The sequence below is a fragment of the Eptesicus fuscus genome, chromosome 6, assembly GCF_027574615.1.
Source record: "Eptesicus fuscus isolate TK198812 chromosome 6, DD_ASM_mEF_20220401, whole genome shotgun sequence".
In the NCBI taxonomy this organism is placed as follows: domain Eukaryota; kingdom Metazoa; phylum Chordata; class Mammalia; order Chiroptera; family Vespertilionidae; genus Eptesicus; species Eptesicus fuscus.
In genome coordinates, this window is record NC_072478.1 from 42,505,271 (window position 1) to 42,530,644 (window position 25,374).

At 37.8% G+C, this 25,374-nt stretch overlaps 1 protein-coding gene across 4 annotated transcripts in view; it reads right to left on the reverse strand.

Moving 5' to 3' along the window:
* PDGFC (platelet derived growth factor C) overlaps positions 1–25,374 on the reverse strand; it is a 180,337-nt gene that overhangs the window by 7,141 nt on the left and 147,822 nt on the right. For 3 of the 4 annotated variants that reach the window (XM_054717658.1, XM_054717657.1, XM_008144549.3), the window contains 2 exons: positions 5,544–5,751; positions 327–544 (listed from right to left, as the gene is read on the reverse strand). In XM_054717658.1, coding sequence (XP_054573633.1) covers positions 327–544; positions 5,544–5,751 — 426 coding nt within the window. The remainder of the gene's footprint in view (positions 1–326; positions 545–5,543; positions 5,752–25,374) is intronic. The other variant, XM_054717659.1, reaches the window with a different exon arrangement.

Below are 25,374 nucleotides of genomic sequence, written 5' to 3' on the forward strand. Positions count from 1 at the left end.
TCGGATTTTGAAAAGTTGCAAAGTTTCACCCATATTTTACCATATAAAAGAACACATTTTGTTTTTTGTATGAAATTAAAAAAAACTTTACTGACCACCCATGGTATACTATCAGAAGATAAGCTTTCAAAATATTTAATGTCTGGTGTTTTTTTTTAGTTAAAAGTCTTAATTTTAAAAATGAGAACATAAAGTGTATTTGCGGTTTTTTTTTTTAAATGAATGCTACAGCCTTCCAAACAAAAATTCATTTCAGATACACTGTTTTGTTATTTTTAAAGCAACAAAATACCCAAAGGAACCCGAAAATAAAATGATATACCTACCTCATGGTATTTTTTAGTAACTTTGCTTGGGACACATTGACACTCATTGCAATTGTGGACACAACAGGCACAGTTTCCACCACAGCGCTTAACCAGGAGACAACCTGGCCAGAAAATAGTATCGGTTCTCTTTAGTTCTTCCCTTATGGACACTGAGAAGTTACGAGGTGTGCAGCTGTACAACCTTACCTCCTCTTTTAGAAGGTTCAGATCCATCACTGCATGGCATAAAAGAAAGAAAAAAAATAGATGTTCATGCTCTGGGCTTGAGTGTATTCCACTAAACTCTTTTCATAAAGAAATCAAACTATGCCATGAACAATAATCCTGGCAATATCCCTCCTTATTGTAGCTAGGTTTGGGAGCTATGCAGCTTGCAAGTCGGACTTTCTATTTTATAGTAAACAAAGCTTCATTATGATTTAGTGACCAATAAAGAGATGCCATTGTGCAATGTTAAGAACAGAGCCAACAAAACAGTTGAGAGCTATAAATAGGAAACTACAGAGGAAAAAGAGGGCTACACCTTTTAACCTTAGTAACAAAGTAAACAAGGAGACCATTGGAGGGAAGAATAGACTGTCAAATAATGAAGACTTTGATTAAAAAATAAATGCAAGTTTTAAAAAGATTACAAGCTCATGCCATTAATGAAGAACAACATACAGAAACTTGTCGACAAAACTTCCTATAATCTTTCTGGCAATAAGAATAATAAAATATAAAAAGGAAATGAAGAAAATGAAAATTTGAAGACAGCTGAGTGGAGCATGAAGTGGAAAAAAGAAAGATACATTTTAAAAGAGCAGAGGTTGTTGGAAAGCACTGCTTCTGGTACATTGAGAATTTCTGGCCTTTGAAATTTAATTTAACTCAGATTTCTATTCTTCTTTTCAAGGATGGAAGAAATGTCTAATGTATAACCATTGTCTCTATTCTTTTAACAAGTTGGTTAGCTATGCTGTGCTTTATTCTTTAAAACAGTATCTATTTGTCAAGACCAAACAAAATATCCTTTGATCAATAGTAAATTCTCAAAGAACCATTGTTTTTAACCACAAAATTATACTGCCTTAGTGAAATTATATCAAAATAAGATGTAATGTTTAATATGAATTTATATCTAAGATATAAATAATAGTCAATTATGATAAGCATCTGTAATATAATTTTAATTTCTGCTTTATAGCTTCGCCTTTTTTCCCTTTAGAGATATGCAAATAAAAAATTCCAATAAAATTGAAGAGTTTTGGATAACATATAATTGATCAGAGCTTTTTTCCACCAATAAAATTAATGGTTTATTAAACTTTAGGAAAATTATCTAAAATATAATAAATCTAGTTAAATACCTTTTGCTAATATTGGAAACATTATAAATAAGAATCGAGGAAAAATAAAAAATATTCTCAGGTTAAAGAGTGCTTGAAATAATAATCATGACTATGTAATCCCATTTTAAAAATTAAGTCCAATATTTTTAAATAATTTTAAAATAACAAGGTAACCATGAACCAAATGCTTATTTTCTTGGCTATGTTATATTGTATATGTGATCAAATTTTTCTATAATGTCAAGGGAGTTCATGTATTTTCCAGAAATGTTTTATAAATTATGCATATGCAATCATAAATGTAAACATATATAAACTATTTGGTTGATTAAAAACTTAGTCACGGTCAGGAGAACACCGAGGAATGCTAATTCAATAGGTTACTTTCAACATCTTATTCAGTTAAAAATTATCTTTTCCATTTCAATAGAAAAATCACTGTTTTATTTGAGCATTTAAAGATTTCCTTTTCTTTTCATCTGAAAAATGATCCTGTGAAAATAAAGCTTTTGAATATTTAAGGGGAAATGAGTTCATTCTTTTGAGTGCTATAAAAGACCAATTTATCTCTAATAAAATTAATGAGATAACCAGGTTAAGTGATGTCACCTGATTTTACCTGATTTCGTTTTGATGCAATAATAGCACAGGCACATACTGCTCTTTATTGTTAAAGCTACATATGAGCTTATTTGAATATTTCCTCTAGATGTTACCATCTGATTAAGAAAGGGAGAAAACCTAAAACATGCATGCACATACAGAAGCCAGTTGCCAAAATTTGTGACGCTTATTTAAGATTTATGCGTCTTTAGAATGTGAATGAAGCTCTTAGCTTTGAAAGGATATTCATCTACCTCAAATACTTTTAAACATACTATTTCATGAAACTAGAAAATGAGACTGTATATGTTCACTTTAAAATGTTTACTTAACCACAATAAAAGGTTAGATAGATTTCCCAAGTGAACTAAGTTATGATACCTGCTACAATGTGAAAATTTAAACACACTTTCAACTTAGCTTCCACTCATTTATCATGTTTGACACAAAAGTCAAAAGCCCTTTTTAAGTACTAGTTAAGCCTGACTTAGAAAATATGCTTTTTTTTCTTCTTCTGTAGTAGCATGGTATGAATGAGAACCCTAAACCAGAAGAAGAAAGGGGAAATAATGAAAGAGAAAAACATTAGTGCTGTCCACTCTGGGATAAAAATACAATAAGGATTTGAAATTTGGTAATCATATCTGAAAATTATACTTGCAATTTCTAGGGCTTCAAACCTACCTAAGCTTCATTAAAATAAGTCCTGTGAGTATAAATTGGGATCACAAATTCTCTAAACATTGTGCAGATTTTCTAGGCAAAATAATAATAATAATTATTATTATTATTATTATTATTATGGGAAAAAGAACTAGGGAGAGAAAGATCAAGCCCCAACACATACTTTAAAAAAACACACACAAAAAACACTTAACTATAATATTATGGAACTTTCCCTCCCTCTGCAAAATATTTGTAAAGTAAAACTAAGCATTCAAATTCCTTATTTCCTTTTCAAAATTACCACCTAAGACAATACATTCATTAATTTGTCTTTCTGAAGAATGAAGATTTTGAGCATGACACCAATGAAAGTTATTTCTAATGCAAATTTTCTTGTTTAGATTCATTCTTATTGCAAGTTTTACTGAAAAAGGTAATGCTTGACTGAAAAAAAACAACCATGCTCACATTTTATTTTGTTTGTTGTTCATTCTTTTGAGATATTCAGCCCAAGCATATTCTATTACTGTAATGCAATCTGAGGGTGGTCTTTCTAAGATGAATGTGATAACACTGTGATATGTTTATTCTGTGGAAAATCTATTTCGATGTCTAATTAGAAGCTTTTAAATGTTTGACTCCTCATTCCTTTGTAGAAAGACTCTTGGGAGGGAAGTTGGGTTTGTCTATATAGATGTTATCCCACACCTGCATTTTAGTTTATGTAAAGTTCCAAAAATATACACTGCTTTTCTCGCACTTACTGTATGCTTAAAAAGTTAATAGTTTTGGCAAACAGCAAAGGGCTTCAATTTGGAAAGTGCTAAATGAATATTTGAAAGATCTGGTTCAGTACTGGATGCTTTTAAAAATATCTGCTAGCTGCTGGCCAAATCATGGATCACCACGTGCAGAGGTACAGGCATAAATAAAAACATATGACTAGAAGGAAGATTTTTTAGGCTCGAATCCCGAGATCAGCCATCAAAAACTACATCTGAGCTTCGAACCTGGTTTACTCCCTCTGCTCTTTGCAGATCAGCATGATCATCTACTTCCAATTTGCTAACAAAGGCTCTATTCATGGCTGCTTCAGCCAGCCTCACAGATCTTCATTTTCCTGTTCCGAAGTGGGAGGGAAGGGAAGTATTGTTCGTAAGTTATTCATCAAGTTATTCATCAAGATCAAATCTTATAAATATGTAACAACTTTCAGCATCTGGACAAGATTCGGCTGCCCATGGACTTGAACGCCACTTTCAAATATCACTGAAAGGAAACCACGTCTGTTGGCATAGCAAACGACCATGGCTGGGCAAGTCTGAACGTGACCTGCTGAGATGAAAGCTCCTCACCCAGAAGGGCTGCAACCCTTAGCAGGAAAGGGCAGGAAGCGGGCTTCTCTCTGACAAGATTTAGAACAAGTCTGGTGCAATCTGCCCCTGTGAATCACTCACATTAACTAAACACTGCTCCCTCGACATACATTTTACAGTGTCACCCCATTCTCCAAAGTGACACCGGGCAGATTTCAATGTTTCTGACAGACTTCAACAGATGTTTTTGAGTGTATTACAATTATTCAGTTATTTATATTACATATTCATTTGTGCCTGATATGAATGCTTTCCGATTCTAAAGGTACTAGGAAATTGGCTAACCTTAGAGCAAACTCAGTTAACATTAGTTTCAATTTCTTTTTTTTTAAATATATTTTATTGATTTTTCACAGAGAGGAAGGGAGAGGGATAGAGAGCTAGAAACATCGATGAGAGAGAGACATCGACCAGCTGCCTCCTGCACACCCCCACCAGGGGATGTGCCTGCAACCACTGTACATGCCCTTGACCGGAATCGAACCTGGGACCTTCCAGTCCGCAGACCGACGCTCTATCCACTGAGCCAAACTGGTTTCGGCTAGTTTCAATTTCTTGACCATGTGGAATCAAGTGCAGTGATCAATACCTTCACTCTTGAAGGGAGATATGCTCTTATGGTCAAAAGTGATCATTTCAGAAGTAAATTTACAGAGAAGTTACCATAGTGTGGGTTCCTTCCTAGTATGCATTCTATCTTGGAAACGGCTAGTTCTATTTTATGGTGAGCCATTGTTACCTTTCATATTATTTAGAAAAGTTTCTAGGCTTTGGAAATAGAAATTGATACAATCCTGACCCTCCCGGACAGGTTAGATAATGAATTCGATAGAGTTTCCCCTTTTCCAGCTCCAAACCTGATTCCTGAGCAGCTATGATAATCTCTCTTGAATCTCTAAATCAATATGCCCCATATATTAGGTATGAATAAGCACTGATTCTTGTAAAATATAACAGAAAACCATCAAAATGATATTTTTGAATTAAAAAAATGACCAGAATATTCAGCAAAAGTATCCATTTTAATCTTCCAAATTCACTGAGTGATAATGAAGTACCCTCTTTTGTATGTGTTCTTATTTAATATGCAAATATATTCAAATGTTACAAAAAATGGATTATTTAAATATATCACTGAAGAGTTTTAAACTCTACTCATTAGAAGCTGTGACAGAAGAATCTGAAACATGAGCTGCTAAGGAAATGAAATGAGATTCTAATCTGAAGAGAGAGCTTACCTCTGGATTTTCTTCCAAAAACAAAAGCCTTGCCAAGAAGTTGCCAACCTGGCCTATATAGATCTTCTAAGTCCAACTGCCATCTGTCTGGTTCAAGATAGCGAATCAGGTCCTCCAAGGTGCTAAAGGCAGCGACCGCGTTATTAAGCTGGTCCAGCGGCAAAGCTGAAGGGGGCAGCACTGAAGGGCTCACAGCTTCTGTGACTTGCTGAAAGTAAAAGGAATCGTCTGTTAACCATTTAAAGATGACAATGCATTCCTTCTGGATTTACGCAAGATGTTAGGAACACTAAGTCTGTAAACACGCCGGACATCAAATCATATTCAACTCCAGTGAGAAGTCATGATTTTGCAAGAATCCATGTAGATGAACTCCCATAGATGTGCTGTGTAGTCAATGAGAAAGACATTAATTTTATTACCGCAAGCCTCGGTGGATGTGGCTACCTGTTGCTTAAATAAAAACAAACAGTTCTCCAGGGTTCAATTACAGACTTAAAATGGAAACTATAATACAGTTCACCCAATTTTTGTTTGTTTTATATCTTTCACTTTCCTTAATCTGGAAAATGTCTCCGTAGTTATGCAAATGAGTGTCAGATGAATTAAAAATGTAATGTAAAGCAATTAACTTATAAAGAATGACAACAAAATGTAGGTGAAAGGCTTTTGACTTTGGAGAACGTGTTACTCAAGATAGAAAATACCCACACTTTAGAACTTTGATAAATCTGCTTAAAATTGTTTTTAATTTTTAACAAACAGGTTTAAAAGACAGATACTGGAAGAATATCTTGGCAAGTGATATAACTTTCACAGGATTAGTATCCAGGGTAAACTAAATACAAAATGGGCAAATTCCAGACAAGAAGTTTGAATGGCCAACAGACATAAAAACATGCTAAACTTCATCAGTTATCAGAAAAATGCAAAACAAAATAAGATACTATTTCACATCCATCAGATTTGCAGGCATTTAAAAGGAAGGGCTGCCAAGGATGTGGGTAAGTTGGAATTTCTCTGTGCTGCCCGCAGAAGTGAGCGTAAATTGCTTTAGTTTACATAAGTTACTAGAATTGAAGATTTATATGTCCTCAACCCCTGTAATTCACTTTTAAGGTTTATACCCTTTTATTTGTGCACATAAAAATATGTGCAATGATATTCATCACACACACATTGTTTAAAATAGAGAAAAACTGAAAAGAACCTAAATGCCAATATATAGAACAATGGATCAAAATACATCATTTTAAATTGCAAGCAACAAAATAAGACAATAGTTTCAATAAATCTTCAGTAAGGATCCTCCCCCCCCCCACAAATTCTTAACATGTACTAAGGGTAGGACATGTTATATCGGAACTGAAATCAAAATAGGCAAAATAAATAAATGAACAAAATGCTTAACTTAGTTTTTGTATTATTTTATAATTTAATTTTTTGTGGAGAAGGGGAGAGGAGTATGGAATAAAACATTTATGTGGATTGATGTTCATTAAAGTAGTATTAATAATAATAACAAAAAGTTGGAAATGTTCTAAATTTATATTCGTTGGAATAGTTAATTACACTACTCATGAAATGAAATAGTGTATAGACATTTAAAATGAGGTCCTCTGGGAATTTTTATTAACAAAAGAAATGCCTACTATGTAGTAATGACAAAAATGACAAGCTATATAAAAATAGTGTTCATAGACCATAATGTCAACATACATAAATTGAAACAAAATAAAAGTCAACAGTGTCTAAAATGCTGTGTTCATCTATGATTTAAAAGAGAATGGTGATTTTAATTTTCTTCTGTATACATGTCCATATTTTCAATATTTTCTATAATAAATACGAATTCCTTTCAGAGATCAGGCTATAATAAAAAACAACTATGAAATCAGCTTTTCCTTTCATCCTCATTAGATCCTTGGCTAGATAAGGAAAACCATGTACTGTATATAGCATCCTCTAACTTGCCTCCTTTCCTTTAATCTTTCCTTATTCCTTCTATTTAATGCTGTATAACCCTGGGTTAATCTACCTAAAGTAAGTTATCACTGATCATGTGATGCATTTGGACAAATGCCTAGGGCGATTTCTCATCTGGAGGATGAAATCCAAATTCCTTACACTGTACTCAGGATCCTTACAATCAGACCTTTGCTGACCTTTCCCATCTAATCCTCTACTCATCAAAGACATGCACATTTTGTTCCAATCAATCTCGTCTCTTCACTAACTACTGCAGATGTCTTATTCATCTCAGACCTTGTACTTCCACCCATGCTAAATGCTGCTCCCCTTCCCCCATATGCAAAACCCTTCTCCCTGTGATCCACATAATAAATCTTTACCATTTATAATGGCCTTCCTTGAAACCCAATTCATCCATGAAAACTTCTTCAATAACAGGGCCATCATTGTCCCATATATCTCAATTGTATCAGTTTGAAAAGATTCCCTCTCCGGGCTGTGCTGTGGGCACATGGCTTGAAAAGCAGAAGCTGCTCTGTAACTTAGAAAAAGGATGATCAGCCCTGGCTGGTTTGGCTCAGTGGATAGAGCGTCGGCCTGTGGACTCAAGGGTCCAAGGTTCGATTTCGGTCAAAGGCATGTACCTTGGTTGCGGGCACATACCCAGTAGGGAGCTGATCGATGTTTCTCTCTCATCGATGTTTCTATCTCTCTATCCCTCTCCCTTCCTCTCTGTAAAAAATCAATAAAATATATTAAAAAAAGAAAAAGGACTATTGCTCTCTGGGGCAGGCCCAGCTCCTGTGGGGGTTTGTGGGTATAGAGTCCCATTTGCACACAGAGGGTGGGAGGGTGGATTTTTATAAGAATAATCAGCTGAAATGAATGTGGCAGCCTTGGATCAGCAATGATTTTATTCTTATTTTAAAGATCTAATTTCAATAATGTCAAGAATGGCTAAAATATAAGTACTAAGATAGTCCCAACTATTCTACCTAACTTTTGAGAGTGGAAGCCAAATTTAATATATTACCTATTTACTCCAGGTATTTTTAAAATTGTCCAAAAAATTCAAAATTTCTTTAACAGAGAGTACGATTATGACTGGTAACTAAATTATAGGCATAAACAACTATTTAATAAAAAGTTCCATTGTTAATTTAACCAATTTGATTAATATTGATTAAACTTCTAGCATAAAAAGGTTAATGCAAAAGTTTTGCAAATTTTAAAAAATAAGTCAAGATGTATATGTTTATGTGATGTGTAAATTCAAGTTCAGTAATACTTAAAGAATAACTGAGTATTACTCATGTCTATGACAATATAAAACAAATTAAATGTGTCATAATCTGTAGGGGGAGTAAATGTATGGAAAACTAATGCAAAAAGTATATATTATTCATTAAAATGTCAGAGTGCACAGTTAGACATTATATAAAAATGATTACTTAAGCTATTTTCAGTTAGACCATGATCCAAGAATGAGTTGGTTCATTTTGCTTCCTATATCTGTTGAACACTCCGCATAGAGCATTCCTTTTGAAGCAATAAAAAGTTCCCACTGAAATCAATATTGCTGGAGGAACCAAGATGGCGGCATAGTTAAACAACTAATCTGCTGCCTCACACAACAATTTCAAAAACACAACTAAAAGACAAAAACGTCTACCACCCAGAACCACGGGAAAGCTGGCTCAGTGGAAGATTTACAGCTGAGAAGAGAAAGGAGCACAATCGCTGAAAAGCTGAGGTAGGGAGGCACGCGAATCGGGCCGGTGGCGGGCGGCTGGGTGCGCGGCTTTTCTTCAACCCGCAGGGAGACAAGCTCCCGATCACTCTGAAATCCAGTTTCTGGGGACACTCGGGGGACCCAGATGCCTACGGGGAGAAGCTGGACTCTCGGCCATCGGGTCGGAAAGTGAGAGTGACTTTTTTGCAGAGGTGCGCCCAGCAATCATTGTTTACTGCGCTGGAGCGCGGGGCGCAGGGACTTGGAAACGGGAAAGGCAGAGAGGGCTGACGGCAGCCATTGCCGTTGGCCACGCCCCAGCCTAGTGATGCCCTGAGACCCCGCCCTGCCCTGAGGCCCCGCCCCGCACATTCTACAAACCTGCCCAGGCTCCACACAGCGGCTTTTGCATATAAATGGCCTGTTCTGTGGCAGCTTAACCAACTACAGCTCCAGGCTGCTCCAAAACCGCCCAAGCAAAGGAGGAGAAAACTAGCCCTTGTTGTAGCTCCTGCTGGGGGACACACAGTACACAAGGATACACCAAGAGTGTCCACCTCAAGTAACTGGGAGGCTGACCCGTTGAACCAATAGGACACCTAGTAGACAAAACTACCCTACCAACTCAGGGAAGCAGAGAATATGAGAAGGCAAGGAAACAGATCACAAACCAAAGAAATGGAGGAGAATAAGCGACTGGACATAGAGTTCAAAACCACGGTTATAAGGTTTTTCAAGAATTTCATGGAAAAGGCCGATAAATTCAATGAGACCCTTGAGGATATGAAAAAGGACCAACTAGAAATTAAACATACACTGACTGAGATAAAAAATATTATACAGAGACCCAAAAGCAGACTAGAGGATTGCAAGAATCAACTCAAAGATTTGGAATACAAAGAGGCCAAGGACACTCCTCCAGAGAAGCATGAAGAGAAGAGAATTCAGAAAGTTGAAGATAGTGTAAGAAGTCTCTGGGACAACTTCAAGCGAACCAACATCAGAATTATGGGGGTACCAGAAGAAGAGAGAGAGCAAGATGCTGAAAACCTATTTGAAGAAATAATGAACGAAAACTTCCCCCACCTGATGAAAGAAATAGACTTACGAGTCCAGGAAGCGCACAGAACCCCAAACAAAAGGGATCCAAAGAGGACCACACCAAGACACATCATAATTAAAATGCCAAGAGCAAAAGACAAAGAGAGAATCTTACGAGCAGCAAGAGAAAAACAGTTAGTTACCTACAAGGGAGCTCCCATACGATTATCAGCTAATTTCTCAACAGAAACCATGCAGGCCAGACGGGAGTGGCAAGAAATATTCAAAGTGATGAATAGCAAGAACCTACAACCAAGACTACTCTACCCAGCAAAGTTATCATTCAGAATTGAAGGGCAGATAAAGAGCTTCACAGATAAGAAAAAGCTAAAGGAGTTCATCACCACCAAACCAGCATTATATGAAATGCTGAAAGGTATTCTTTAAAAAGAGGAAAAAGAAGAAGAAAGATAAAAATTATGAACAACAAATACATATCTATCAACAAGTGAATCTAAAAGTCAAGTGAATTAAAAATCTGAGGAACAGAATAAACTGGTGAACTTAATAGAATCAGAGGCATAGAATGGGAGTGGATTGATAATTCTCAGGGGGAAAGGGGTGTCTGTGTGGGGAGTATGGGAAGAGACTGGACAAAAATCATACACCTATGGAGAAGGACAGTGCGGGGGGAGGTAAGGGAGGAGGGGGGTAGGAACTGGGTGGTGGGGAGATATGTGGGGAAAAAGGAGAAACAATTGTAATCTGAACAATATTCATTAAAAAAAATATATATATTGCTGAGATAAAGGTTAAAGTTTTTATACAAAAGAAACCAAAACAATATAAGCCTGCAATGTTGGATGAGCAAAATTTACACACGTGGGGTTCAATGAAATATCAGAATAGCAATCCCTTCACATGATAAAAGTAGGGAGGAAACGACTTGGTATATGATACTACCTTCACATATGGGTTGAAATATTTCAATTAAAATAAGATCAATTTCAAAAATAAACACACACACAGCAGTTTGCACCCACCCAAAAAACAGGAGGGGAAAATCAACTCACTTCCCCTAGATTCAAAGAATCAACTCCAGGGCAGAACAGAGGAAGCAGTGCTTTTACTTACGGGCTTTCTCATGACTGCACCCCACCCACTATTTCAAGGAACAACCAAAGTCCTTCACTTTCCAAGTTCTGCTTTTCTAACTTGTCTAAAGGGATTTTCAGAGAAAAGGGGAGCAATGGAAAAAAGAAGTGAGAGGCAAAAAATTTCTCTTTTTTTTTTAAGTTTTAATTTTTCCTATAAGCAGAAACTCCTCTTTTCAGCACAGGCTCATAGAATTTTCTCCCATAATTAGTGTCTAGAAAATTCGGACAATACTAGTTATGATTTGTTCTAAGACTATTTAGTGGGTGACACTGGGCAGTGATGAAAAGCAGAGTTTCTTGATGTTCCATAATGCAAACAACGAAATCAACACCCCTACTTTAGTAAGCCAGAAAAAAAAGACTTTCTGCTGTTACCTTCAAGGTAGCAATGATGACCTGGGTGGACCATCTAGTTCTAGGCCACTTAGACTCCTTAAGGCGCATTATTTTGGAAGGATAGATTGTGAAAGTTCAGAAAAAAAATCTAAAATCTCAGTGCAATGAAGTGCCCTGTCAAACCATGCAATTCTAACATGTCAGTGCCATGTGCTAAAGATATTACACAAAACGAGTTTTTTTTAAATTCCTTGGTGAAAATGCATTATGAATGACAGCATGATATGAGAGAAGAACTCTGATCAGGAGTCAAGGAGCCTGGACTGTAATCTTGGAGCTGCTCGCATTTCGGAAAGAGAATTTGGGCAAACACTGTAACCACTCTTCTTAGCCTCGGTTCCTCCTATCAATCTTGGCTGCTAATTTCAGTGACTGTTAATTTGCTTTCTAGCTTTTAAATTTCATAATTTTATGTAATTCTACGTAATTTTATGTAAATGCCAGATGGTCCATCTTCCCCACATTCTTCCCAACATTTGCTATCTCATATTCTCTATGACAGCCATTCTGACAGGTGTGCGGTGAGATCTCACTGTGGTTCTGACTTGCATTTCCTTGAGCATTCTTTCATGTATTGTTGGGCATGTGGGTGTCTCCTTTGGAAAAAAGTTCTATTCAGTTCCCCTGCCCATTTTTTATCATATTTTGTTGTTATTCAGTTGTATGAGTTCTTTACATATTTGGGCTACTAACGCCTTATCTAATATATGGTTTTCACATATTTTTGTCCATTCTACAAGTTTCCCTTTTATTTTGTTGATTGCTTATTTTGATGTACAGAAGCTGTGTAGTTTGATTTTGAGGTGGCTTTTTTGCTGTGTTTTTAATGTCATTTCAAAAAAAAATCTTATGCACTGCTGGTGGAAACGGAAATGTGCTCAGCCACTTTAGAAAACAGTATGGAAGTTCTGCAAAAATTGTAAATTAAAACTACCATATTACCCAGCAATCCCACTTCTGGATACACACTGAGTGGCCAGATTATTATGACCACCTGACGTTTGTAGGCAAATTAGCTATAATTTCGTGCTGAAGTGGCTGGAGGGCCAGACCATTATAAATAGGGAAGCAGGTTGTTTACCACGACAGTAGAAGTGATTTTTTTCTGAAGATATGGGTAACCAACACGATTTAACAGCCTTTGAACATGGGATGATTGTTGGCGCTCGGAGCCATGGAGCGAGTATCAGCAAAACAGCTGAATTCGTTAAATGTTCAAGAGCAGCTGTTGTTAAAGTGTTTAAAGACTGGACTGTCAGCCGAAAATCTGGGTCTGAACATGTGAATTGTGGCCATCAGGGATTAGTCAATGTTAGGGCAGAACGGAGAGTGGCAAGACTGGTACAAGACAACAGAAGGGCAACAGTGCATCAAATTACTGCAGATCTTAATTAGGGATCCTCTCAAATGATCTCTGAATGCACAATAATAATTTGGCCACTCAGTGTATATATATATATATACATTGAGTGGCTGTATATATATATACACTGAGTGACCAGATTATTATTATCTCTGAATGCATAATAATCTGGCCACTCAATGTATATCCAAAGGAAATGAAAATATGATATTGAAAAGATGTCTTCACTTCCATGTTTATTGCAACATTATTAACAATAGTAAAAATATGAAAACAACCTAAGTGTCTATCACCATCTGATATGAATAAAGGAGATAAGGTATACTGTATATTAATGTAAGTCTATCACCATCTGAATGAGTAAAGGAGATAAGGTATACTGTATATTATTCAGCCATGAGAACATGGCTAGACCGTGAGAGCATTATGCTGAGTGATGTAAGTCAGACTGAGGAGACATGTATTATATATGATCTCCCTTATATGTAGAATCTAAAAAAGACCAAACTCAGGAAACAAAGCGTAGAATGGTGGTACCAAGGCCTGGGGGTGGGAGAACTGGGGGGATGTTGGCCAAATGGTGCAAACTTTCAGTGAAAAGCTAGTAAGCTCTGGAGATCTAACCCACAGCATTGTGATTATAGTGCACAATACTGTATTATATACTTCAAAGTTGCAACAGGAGACTAGTTCGTAAATGTTCTCACCACAAAATAGAATTGATAATTTTGTTACAACCTGTGATTTGATAGAAGTGTTAACTACGGTGGTAATCATAGTGCAATACATACATGCATCACATCAACATGTCTACATCTTAAATGTACATGTTATATGTCAATTGTATCTTAATTAATAAAAAAAAGGTCCAACAGTGCTTTGGCAAAATTATCTGGAAAGCCTTAAAAACAAACATACTACTTAGTAAACTGGTGTGGCTGAGGTCTCTCTTTTTCCCCCTTAAATCTTCCTTGCTGCTTCAGATTATCAGTAAATTAGGGGAAACACTGCCCTCTGGTAAAACTAACATAATCCAAGACTGATATTTTTCTTCTGTCCTAGGCGTGCATGTAAGTGTACCCTCCTTCTCAGAATATATTCTTTCTCGCAAGCCATTTCTAGCTTATGAATGAAAGCTGTGTGGCTCTAAAATCAGAAGAAAACAGGTCCATGCTTAGAAAATTGATATCGGCATGTTTCAAATAGATATGTGCTGTGTTATGGGCTGAATTGTGTCACATTAAACTTCTTATGTTGAAGTCCCATCCCCCAGTACTACTGAATAAGACATATTTGAAGGACCTTTAAAGGGGTAATTCTGTTTAAATGAGGTCATTAGGATGAGCCCCAATCCACTACAACCGGTCCTTGTAAGAAGTGGAACTTTGGACCCAGACACACACAAAGGAACGGGCAGGTAAAGACACGGAGAAGACAGCCATCTACCAGCCACAGAGAAGGGCCTCAGATTAACCAATGCTGCTGACACCTTGATCCCGAACTTCTAGCCTCCAGATCTGTGAGAAAATAAATTTCTGTTGCTTCAGCGACTCAGTCTGGGGTATGTAGTTTGTAACAGCAACCCTGGCGAACTCATGCACGCTGTCATGGACTTCTCAACTTAAAATCTATGATAGCCGCAAAGAAAGGTTAATATTAGACTATGTCCGTTAAATCATTTAACAAACATTTATTAAGAAGCCTATGACGTGGGCACTGTGAACAAAACAGACCAAAATGATCGCCCCTGTGAAACTTAGCCTTAATAAGCCAAGCATTCTGTTGACAAAGGAGAGATTTTTTTTTTTCCTTTGCCAGAACAAAGCCAGATGGACAATTGGCTATGATGAGTCACATAGGTAACCCAATAAGTATCCCCCAAATCCTGATGAGTGTGGACTATAAAAAAAGTGAACTTAACATGAAAGGATAACTGAAAAACAAATATACCTCTTTTATTATGGAAAAAGAAGCCATGTGTTCCCACATAACAATAAGCCTATGAGTCTGTTACAAGCTCAAGGCAGCCAGTGTGGCTGCAAGAGCAAGTTCCCTTACTGACTTCCAGTGTTACTTTTGAAAAATCAACGTTCTAGTGTTTTTTTTTTTGTATTTTCTTATGGCTACCTTAAACATTTTATGCACTTATGATCATCTTTTCCTTTTTTAGAAAAAGAGAGGCAGACTCCCTGTATGGGATAGTACTCTCTGACCTACTTAAAATTCAACAATAAAGAGTTATCTCTAAAAAACCCGTAGCTTGTCTTTTTATTAGAATTTTTGTGGTGAGTGCAATTTAAAAAATACAACATTTACCATGAATCTTCCTTGGACAAATACACACACACAAATGTTTACCTTGAGTAGCATAGCAACTGTTGCAAAACGTCTAGGGCCTACGAAGATTTATGTTGAAGATTTCTGTTGGCGCTTTCCCGGCCAAGAGCATACAGTACATTTCAACCTGATACGGAGCCTTTCACTCCATTCATACCTAACAGAAGGTTTAGGAATGCAGACTAGGCTTTATTGCTGTAGTTATTAAAAACAAAAGAACACCACAAGAATAATTCAGGTTTTGTAAGAAAAGGAGAAACAAAACGTCCAGTTTTGATTACATCCCCTCTTTAAAGGTGTCACCCGTCTCGTTTACAGCACGCCAAGCTGATATACTGTCCATAGTTCTGACTTCTAACGAGCTGAGGAAGCAGACAGGGCATGCAGACAAAAATGCCTGCCAGGAACAACTGATGGAGGTTCTGTAAAGACACAAGAATGCCCTGGAACAATTCATTGAAACATGCTTCTCTGTCCTTCTCCCTGTTCTTATCTGAATTCATCCAGAAAGTTATCTGGGTTATGTTTTTAAATTATTTTTAAGCCAGCAAAGAAATGCAAATGCTTGCATTCCTACTCAAGAACAGATGTTTTAATACTGTGTGGGTAATGCGGATTATATATTTAAGTGAGAAATCTTAGGGAAGGTGGCCAATTGTATTCATATTGGGTTTTAATATTGAGAGGTTCTTGCTGAAAGAGCATAATAATTGAATAAAACTTGAGGCCTCTAGACAAGCAATCCCCATGACAACCTAGTATAAAAAGGGAACAGTGTTTATCATGAAGCACTTAAAAGCAGCACTTCCAAGGCTCAAACCTGACACTGAACTTCAAATGGCATAAGTTTCATGGTGCCAGGCAAACCCTGAATCACAGCAGCATTCTGGTTGGGCCCATACCTGGAACCAGAGATGACCAGCTTTGCCAAAAATGTTGTCTGAAGAAAAAGTGAGCACAGCTTCTTCCTAAATTAGTGGATGAAGCAACTGCTACTGACTTAATTTTCCTATCAGCTTGAAACCTGAGAACTACTATAATCTGACTGCATTTGTAAATTACGATATTGCTACCCTCAGATCCTCTGCACCTAAAGCGTTAATGGTCTGCAGTCACCCCAGTTAAAGAATTTCACCCTAATGCCAACACCTAAGGTCGGAAGGGCTCAGAAGAAGACAACCCCTTACCAGGGTACACGCTGACTGTGGGCTGGTGAAATCAGTGATCACAGACTTTCCACCCTACATAAAATTGTGGAATAGAAGAAATAACCGATATTGAAAACTGAAATTCCATGAGACGACTAAACAGCATAGTCACAAGCACAGTTTCCACAATGGCATCTGTGGGAAGCCACAATTAAGGTTTTTTTTTCCTACCAAGATTTTAAAAAGGATTCCTCTGAATCAAAAAAATGTGACAGGGCATTAAACAACTGAAACAACATCTAGCAGCTGCAAGTGTATGACACAGAAGCATTACATGACTTTTTCCCCCGTGATTTTATTATATTGACTGCTTGTGGATTTGCTTTGTTACAATGCTCAAGAAATGATCAATAGTAAGGAACTTCCAGTGAAAGTGAGCGAAAACTGTTAGAAGAAAAAACACCTTCAGGAAACACATGAATTAAAGTGCCCCTCAAACCAGGATCCCTAAAGACGCTTTCTTACAAAAATTTATCTCATAGTTCAATATTTACTCAACATATCCTTCAACAACCATTAAGGGAAATTTGTGACATGTTTTGTGGGGCTTTAGCCAATAACGGTGCCTACATTGGTAGATATTTTTAATAAAGTGTTTAATAAGTTTAATAGTGAGATTAACACCCTCAACGTATTCCAATTTTGTATGCATGAAAGACCTTATTTTTAAGGTTAAGAAACAATGGTTTAGAGTTAATTATTTTGAAATGGCTTGACAATATAAAAAGAGTGTGAGCAAGTAGCTGAAACTGAGGATAGTAAACCCCTCAGGAGATTGATTTGAGGAGGAAAATGAGACAGTCTAATGGAAGTAATCAGCAGGCATGTGAGGTATAAAGGTCACCAATGACTCCACACCCCTATGGCTGCATCTGATGGTCCATTTTCTCAGTCTGTATTCTAACTAATAAGTGTTTTTGCATGTTTTCTCCTGAACTCCATAGATGCTTCTCCTTGGTTAGCTCTGTTTGCTGGATCCTCTTGATCATTACTGCTATATGCTGAAATGATCCAAGGCTCATTCCTTGGACCTCTTTTATTTTCTGTCTATATTCTTTCTTTTGGTGATCTCATGCAGTATCAAAGCATTGCATACGATTGACATGGTGATCTCATATAGTATCAAAGCATTGCATGTGATTTACATGCTGACTACCATCAAGTTCCTGTTTGTAACCTACATCTTTTGCTACCTCAGTAAATGGCAACACCCTTAGTTGGAGTCATCCTTTGTTCATTTCCTTTGCACACACCCCACATCCCACATGACATTATCTTGATTCTACCTTCAGATGAGGGTTAGAACCTTCAGATGAGGGTTAGAATCTGTGATTTTTGTGATTTATTGTAAGAAATATGCATTGGGTCTTGTCTCCGGGAATTTCCTAAGTGATGAGAGCAACAAGGCTGTCTTTTGTTTATGGAGTGGCTTTTGGACCCCACCTAAACATGGTGGTTGCCAGAGAACCAAACATGTAATTAAAGGTTTGTACTCTCAAGGTCCCTCAACCTCCAGGGAGGAGAGAGGAGCAGGAGGACGAATCAACTGGCAAAGGCTAAATGCTTAAGTCAATCATGCCTCTGTAATGAAGACTCCCTAAAACCCCAAAAGTACTGGGTGCAGAGAGCTTCTGGTTTGCTAAACAAGAGATCTGGGGAGAGAGATGTGCCTGAGGAGGGTATGGAAGCTCTGTGCCCTTTCCCTATACCTTGCCCTATGCATCTCTTTCATCTGGCTCTTCCTGAGTTTTATCCTCTTATAATAATGACTAACCTACTAAGTAAAATGTTTCCCTGAGTTCTGTGAGTGGCTCTAGCAAATTAATCAAACCCGGGGAGGTTATGGGAACCTCTGATTTACAGCCAATCAGCCAAAAGTATGGGTGACAAGCTAGACTTTCGAGTGGCATCCTGAATTGTAGGGGGCCATCAGAACCCCTAATTTGTAACCAGTTAGTCAGAAGCCCAGGTAAAAGTCTGGGCTTGACACTGGTGCCTGTAGTGTGGCTGGAAGGGGCAGTCTCGTAGGACTGAACCCTTAGCCTGTGGAATCTGACTGTCTCTAGGTAGAAAGCATCAGAGCTGAGTTGAATTATAGGACGCCCAGCTGGTGTTCAGAGAATTACTTGTTGGTATGGAAACCTTGACCCCACCTTGAAATTGGTCTAAGAACACTGAAAAGAGAATCTGACAACTTTTCACCTCCTCCACTAATACCATATTATAATCCAAGCCATACTCTGCAATCGTCTTCTAACTGGCCTCCTTGTTTTTGCCTTTGCAAAATATGTATCTGGCTTTAAATATTGCACTTGTTAAAAAGGACCTTTTAACATTCTATAGATTACTCACAGAGGATCCCAACTTTGTATAGATTTCATAAACCTCTGTTAACCCACGTGCCTCCTGAAACTGCCATTCACCCTGCCCTGCGGCCCATTCTAGCTGCTCAGAAGACTTTCACTCATCCTCCTACAGAGGGCAGAGGACACAAAGTTCCTTCCTCAGAGTAGGAGAGCCATGGCCACCAGCCAAATTAAATTAAGCATTTCTGTAATTACATGAAACACACCTCATTTATGTGTGTGTCTGTATGAATATATGTTTTGGAGGAATGATATCTCCTCCCTTAGGAAATTGTTTAAAGATTTAGTAAAATAGTATAATTGATTATTTTAATAAAACAATTCAGCATTATACATACTTAGGAGTTATATACGTATTTCAGTATCCCCATTATATTGATTTTAGTCAAGGTAAACAATTATATTTTAAAGTTTAGTTCATGGTTGCCATTGGTTTGTGCTGGATAGGGTGACATTACCTACTTAGTCAATGTTCGTTGATATCCCCACCCAACATTCTTATAACCCTGATATGGCAAATCAGAGCTTGTCCTGCCCCACAGGGAAAATCCTTGTTCAAACTTCTTTCTCTGCTAAAACAGATTTATATTCAGGAGTTCTTCTGGGGGGAGAAATTAGCATTTCACAACAAGAAGTTCAGTAACTGCAAGTCTAGGTATGTTTATGCCGTGAATAGCTCCATGCTGAGGAACTTTTTAAAAAAAGTATAATAGTATCCTTAACTCACATCTCTAATTTCAATTTTCTAAATTCTTATTCCTTGCCTATAAAGTCTTTCTATGCAATGAAACAAACAGAAACCCCACCAACATTGCAGGAATGCAGGAGTCAGGCTCAGGTGCAACTGTTAATTTAATTACAGTGTCTGGAATTGTGTTAAAATAAACTTCTATAAAGTAACTAGACAGCATGAAGCGCTCATTTTAATGATGGAGGAAAATATGAATGACCATTATTTTATCAAATGCTAGGTCATTTTCTTTTATATTTTTAATTACTCTGTGGTTTTCCTTTTATGCCATACAGTCTTCAGTGCTCAACCATAAATGTAAACACCTCCATAAACTAAAAGTGTAAACAGTTATATGTTCTTTCAGTTATATGTGTTCCCACTGAGATGGTGAAGATGAGTAACATAGCCACTGTGGGGTTCTTATCTCCTGCTGGGCAAACCTGTATTGCTGGGTAAGGACAACAGTGCTGTGCTGTGACAGCAATTAATTCTACTGGAAGAATTAGGGGACTTTACAAAGAAGAGGTGAAAGGTAATCTAGAATTCAGAGAATACAGAAATACTTATGCAAATTAGAAGGGAGAAGCACTTCAGATATTTACAAAGAACCTTAACTGGGAAAAAGAATGCTGTTGAGTTAGGAGTGAGGAAGAATGTGGTTAACGCTTCGCCATTGGCTGGGAGAGCAGACAATTGGAGGTGAGACTGTGAGATGAACTGGGGCACTTAGCTCATCACTGCTCTTCCACAACGGCTCGGCTCCCCCAGGAGGCTTCCACTCACCAGACTGCTCTCTCTCCATACTACCGTCACTAAGCCAACTGATCCTGTCTGATGCTATATCATTCTGTTCAATATCACCAGGGCTGCCCTGAGTTGAAATCATTGCATCTGACTCGCCCACTTGCCTGTAGGCTCTTTCAGGACAGAGTACAAATCTTATGTCTTCTGGATTATTTTGATTCCTAATGCCTTTTAGGACCTAGCAGAAAAATATTAATGAAAAAAAAATTTAAAGCTATTCTTTATGACCACCATGATTGAGGAAATGATGAGAAGGGTGTCAACGTCATTGACTGTGGGGTAGAATCAACAGGAACTGCTGGCTGATGGAATAGAGGAAGGAAGAGAAGAATCCAGCAGGACATTAAATGAGAGAATGCGTCCACAAGTGACGTAGTTACCCAACATAGACAAACCAGGCAAGCATGGAAGAAGAAAAAGTTCAGGTTGGATTATTTAGGTAGGAGAGTTGTGGAGCACTTACATGGATGTGTCCAATGGACAACTGCATTAGGTATTGAGGACTGACTAGTGAGGTTGATCATCATTAATATATATGTTACTGAGTGCCATGGACTAAGAGTACAAATAACATGAGAAGATGACCAAGCAGAGGAAATTCAGGTTTCCCAATATTTAGATAAGTGACTGAGGCAAAGGAGCCGGCACTGGTGCCTGAAACAGATCAGAGTGGCGAGAGGAGAACCTGCAGGCCCCAAGGCATTAGTGATTTCGCAGTCGAAGGAGAAGAAAGTTTAGAGACATGGAGGTGGATAGCAATATCAAAGTGATGAAAAGGGCAGGGAGGAAGAGCATAGGCCACTGTAGTTACTAAAGAGGTGGTCTTCTGTGTCCTTAGATATAATGAAGTGCCATTGAAGTAGAGAAGGAAGACAGAGGGCCTTTAAGAAAAAGGAGCGTAAATGAGCAATGACTAGAATTTATTTCATTAAGTTTGACAGAGAGAAAAAAAAGAAGAAAGAAGAAGAATGGGTTAATGAGATGGAAGATTAGAAGAAAGCTTAATATAATAAGGGGATAAATCCATGTATATTTTCGATCAGAAAAGAAGCCTAATGAAGAAGAGGAATTTGATGACAGAGGGGAGTTACTAGCACTGCAGCAGAGAGAGCAAGACTATCCTGCTCACAAGCTGCATGGGAGAGAAAACTGTCGCAGCATTTCTGAAGGATGACTCGACAATGTTTCTCACAAACATTGAAACTCCCCATTTTTGCCCTAGCAGTTTGGCTCAGTGGATGGAGCGCCAGCCTGCGGACCGAAGAGCCCAGGGTTCAATTCCGGTCAAGGGCATGTACCTCGATTGCAGGTTCTCCCTGGCCAGGGCCATGATCAGGGCATGTGTGGAAGGCAACCCATTGGTGTGTTTCTCTCACATCAATATTTCGCTCTGTCTTTCCCTCTCTCTTCCACTCTCTCTAAAAACCAATGGAAAAATATCCTCAGGGTGAGGATTAACAACAACAACAACAAAAACTCCCCATTTTCAAAGCTCTTATAATTTCATATTCATCACTTTATCTTAAGAAAATAATCAGAGGTACAATCCAAAAATATTCATTGTAGCAATATTAATAGAGAAGAGTAAAATTAAAATAAAAACGTAAATGTTCATAAAAGGAAGATGGTTACATAAACTATTACACTATATGTATGGACAATGGTTCATTATACTCTCAATTTTCAGTGTAGATGGAAAGAATGTAAAAATGAGCTCTAACAGCTTAGAGGTATTAATGCCGAGAGCTAAGTGATAAAGCGAACAAGACATTTACATTGTGCATAAGGAAAAAAAACTGAAAAACAACAAGCCTAAGGTCTTGTTTGTTCCCTAATTTAAGGTTAATAAACATCTAAAAATAGACCCCACAGTCTTCTCTCTGATATTCAGGGTGCCCACTGGATTCATTGTTATAGAGAAATAGAAACATTGATGAGAGCCTGGCCAGAGTGGCTCAGTGGTGGGACGTCGACCTAGGAACCAGGAGGAACCAGTCAGGGTACATGCCCAGGTTGCAGCTCAATCCCCAGTAGGGGCATGCAGAAGGCAGCTGATCAATGATTTTCTCTCATCACTGATGTTTCTATTACTCCCTCCCTCTCCCTTCCTTTTTGAAATCAATACAAATATATTAAAAATAAAGAAGAAAAGAAACATCAATTGGTCGCCCACTGCACACACACACACACCCCCGCCCCCGATTGGGGATGGAGTCTGAAACCTGGGCACTCAAACCTTGACCTGGTTCATGGACTGGTGCCCAACCACAGATCCACACTGGCTGGGAAAATTCATAACAGTCTTGAAAGGGAGCAGTTAGCATTAAATAAAGGTATTATTGGACAGCTTTCTCAAAATAAGTGAGAGGAGCTGTGAGTGATTTATAAAATGTAACATTTGCATATTAACAGAAGGTAAAATTCTCCCAACGAGAATCAACTACTTGGATTATTAAAATAACCAGTATTTTCTGCATGTAGATTCTAGAGCATGGATCAGAGAGGGCTACTAGTAAACTATTCAGAAGATTCAAAGTCACAATTAAATTTAATAAAGTTCAAGGTCAATTTACTATTATAGGTGTCTTCCCACATTTTCTTCTTTTCCTTGATCTACTCTGTCATTCTTTGTTCTAAGTGTCCAATGCTCTGGAATCATATTTATTCCTCACTCCTACCTTGTTCTCTAAAACTCCTCATTGCTTCATCTGATTTCAGAGAGGTTACTGAGGAGAGAAAAATGTGAAACTGTTACCTTATACTAGTAGATTAGTAGGTATATCCATACTAATAGGCTCTTAATTATCTAAGGTTCATTTACATTATATATATATTCATCCAATTATTCAATGTGCTGAGAATCTAACATGAGCCAGGCACAGCAGTGAGCAGAAATACATATCTCTGCCTTTATGAAGAATACATTCTACAGGAGAGAAAAATACCATAAACAAAATAAAACACATAGAATGTGTTATAGGAAAAGTAAAGCCAGAGGGCATAAGAGAGACAGAGATGACTTCAGTAAGAGGGGATATTCAAGTAAAATGTAAAGAATGTGATCCAGTAAGTCATGGGACTACCTTAGGAAGATCATTGTAGGTATGTGGGACAGCAGGACAAGTAATTGGAGGCAGAATGTGTGCCTGATATATTCAGGGAACAGCAAGGAAGAAAGACTGTGGCAGGATTGGAGGTCAGTGATAGCAGGAGGCCAGATAATGTGGGACCTTTTAGGGACATTGTAAGAACTGATAACTTATTCTGCATGTGCTGTGAGTAGAATTGGCAGATAAAATACAGGATGCCAAGCTACATTTGAATTTTGAATAAACAAGTGATTTTCTAGTATAAGTATGGCCCAACAGATACAAAATCATTAACTCTTAATCTGAAATTAAAATTTAACTGGGCAACCTGTCTTTTTATTTGCTAATTTTGGCAAAAACCCTAGTGGTGAACCACTGGAGATTTTTAAGCAAAGGAGTGACATTATCTCACTTATTTTGAAAAGGGTCATACTAACTGCCATGCTGGAAGTTGACTGTAGGAAACTGAAGGCACTTAAGGGGTTGCAATAATACAAATGGAAAGGTTGAGGAGGCAGTTGGATATACAAGTGAGGATTTCAGGTTAGATGTAGTGGCTAGATATATAAATTTGGGAGCCAATGACTTATGGGTATTACAAAAAAACAACAACATGAGATTGGATGAGATCACCAACGAGTGAGTGTTAATTAGGAAGAGGTCAGTATCATGGTTCCCAAGTCTAGATAAAGTGGTCTTGCTTAAAAAAGGGAATGACCCCAGGGCACTGCTATGAATCCAGGTCAGAAAAAGAAAGAGGAACTCAGTAAAGGGGACTGAGATGGAGTAGTCAGTGAGTTGGAGGAAAAGAGAAAGAGCATAATGATCTGAAAATCAGGAGAAAAAGTGTTCAGTGGGAGGAAATAAAGAATCAGCTGTGTCAAACACTAGGTCTGAGAGGAGGACTGAGAAGTCTTTACTGGATTTAGCAATAAACATTCATTGGACACCTTACCAAGTGCAATTTTAGTGGAGTGATAGGCGCTAAAAGCTGGATGAGTATAACTTCAGGAGAAAATACAAAGAGGCCAACTTGACAGAGGGAACACAAAAACTCTTCTGAGGAGTTGCTGACAAGGAGAACAGGACTGGTGGTTGGATGGGGATGTGGGATCAAGAGAAGGACACATTTTTCGTAAGGTGGGAGAAATAACAGCATATTTGTATGCTGAGGGGAACAGACCAATAGATAGTAAAAAAGGAAAAAAAAAAGGTTATGATGGTGCAGGAGAGCAAGAAGAGTGTGGGAGCACTGCTTGAGTAGAAGTAGATAAGAGGAGATGGAAGAGATGAAATTAGGCAGAAACTCAGATTCCCTAAAGTTCACTCAAAGTCTCAGAAAGGAAGACCAAGTGTTCAGGTCCAGATGAGATAGCTGGATAGATCGCACAGTGAGAATCTGTAGATGTCCTTTTCTGATGGTTTATATTCTTCTGAGACAGGAAGCAAAATTATCATCTGAGAGTGAGGATGGGAGAAATGATGCTAGAGGTTTGCGGAGAGAGAAGAAATTGTAAAAGGGTAGTCTCCGTGAGTGGGAGAGAGGATGGACAAAGAAATTATAGAATGAGTGTCCAGCAGCACCACAGAACATTGGAATCTAAAATAAGTGCAATTCCAGTTAGAATGGCAAC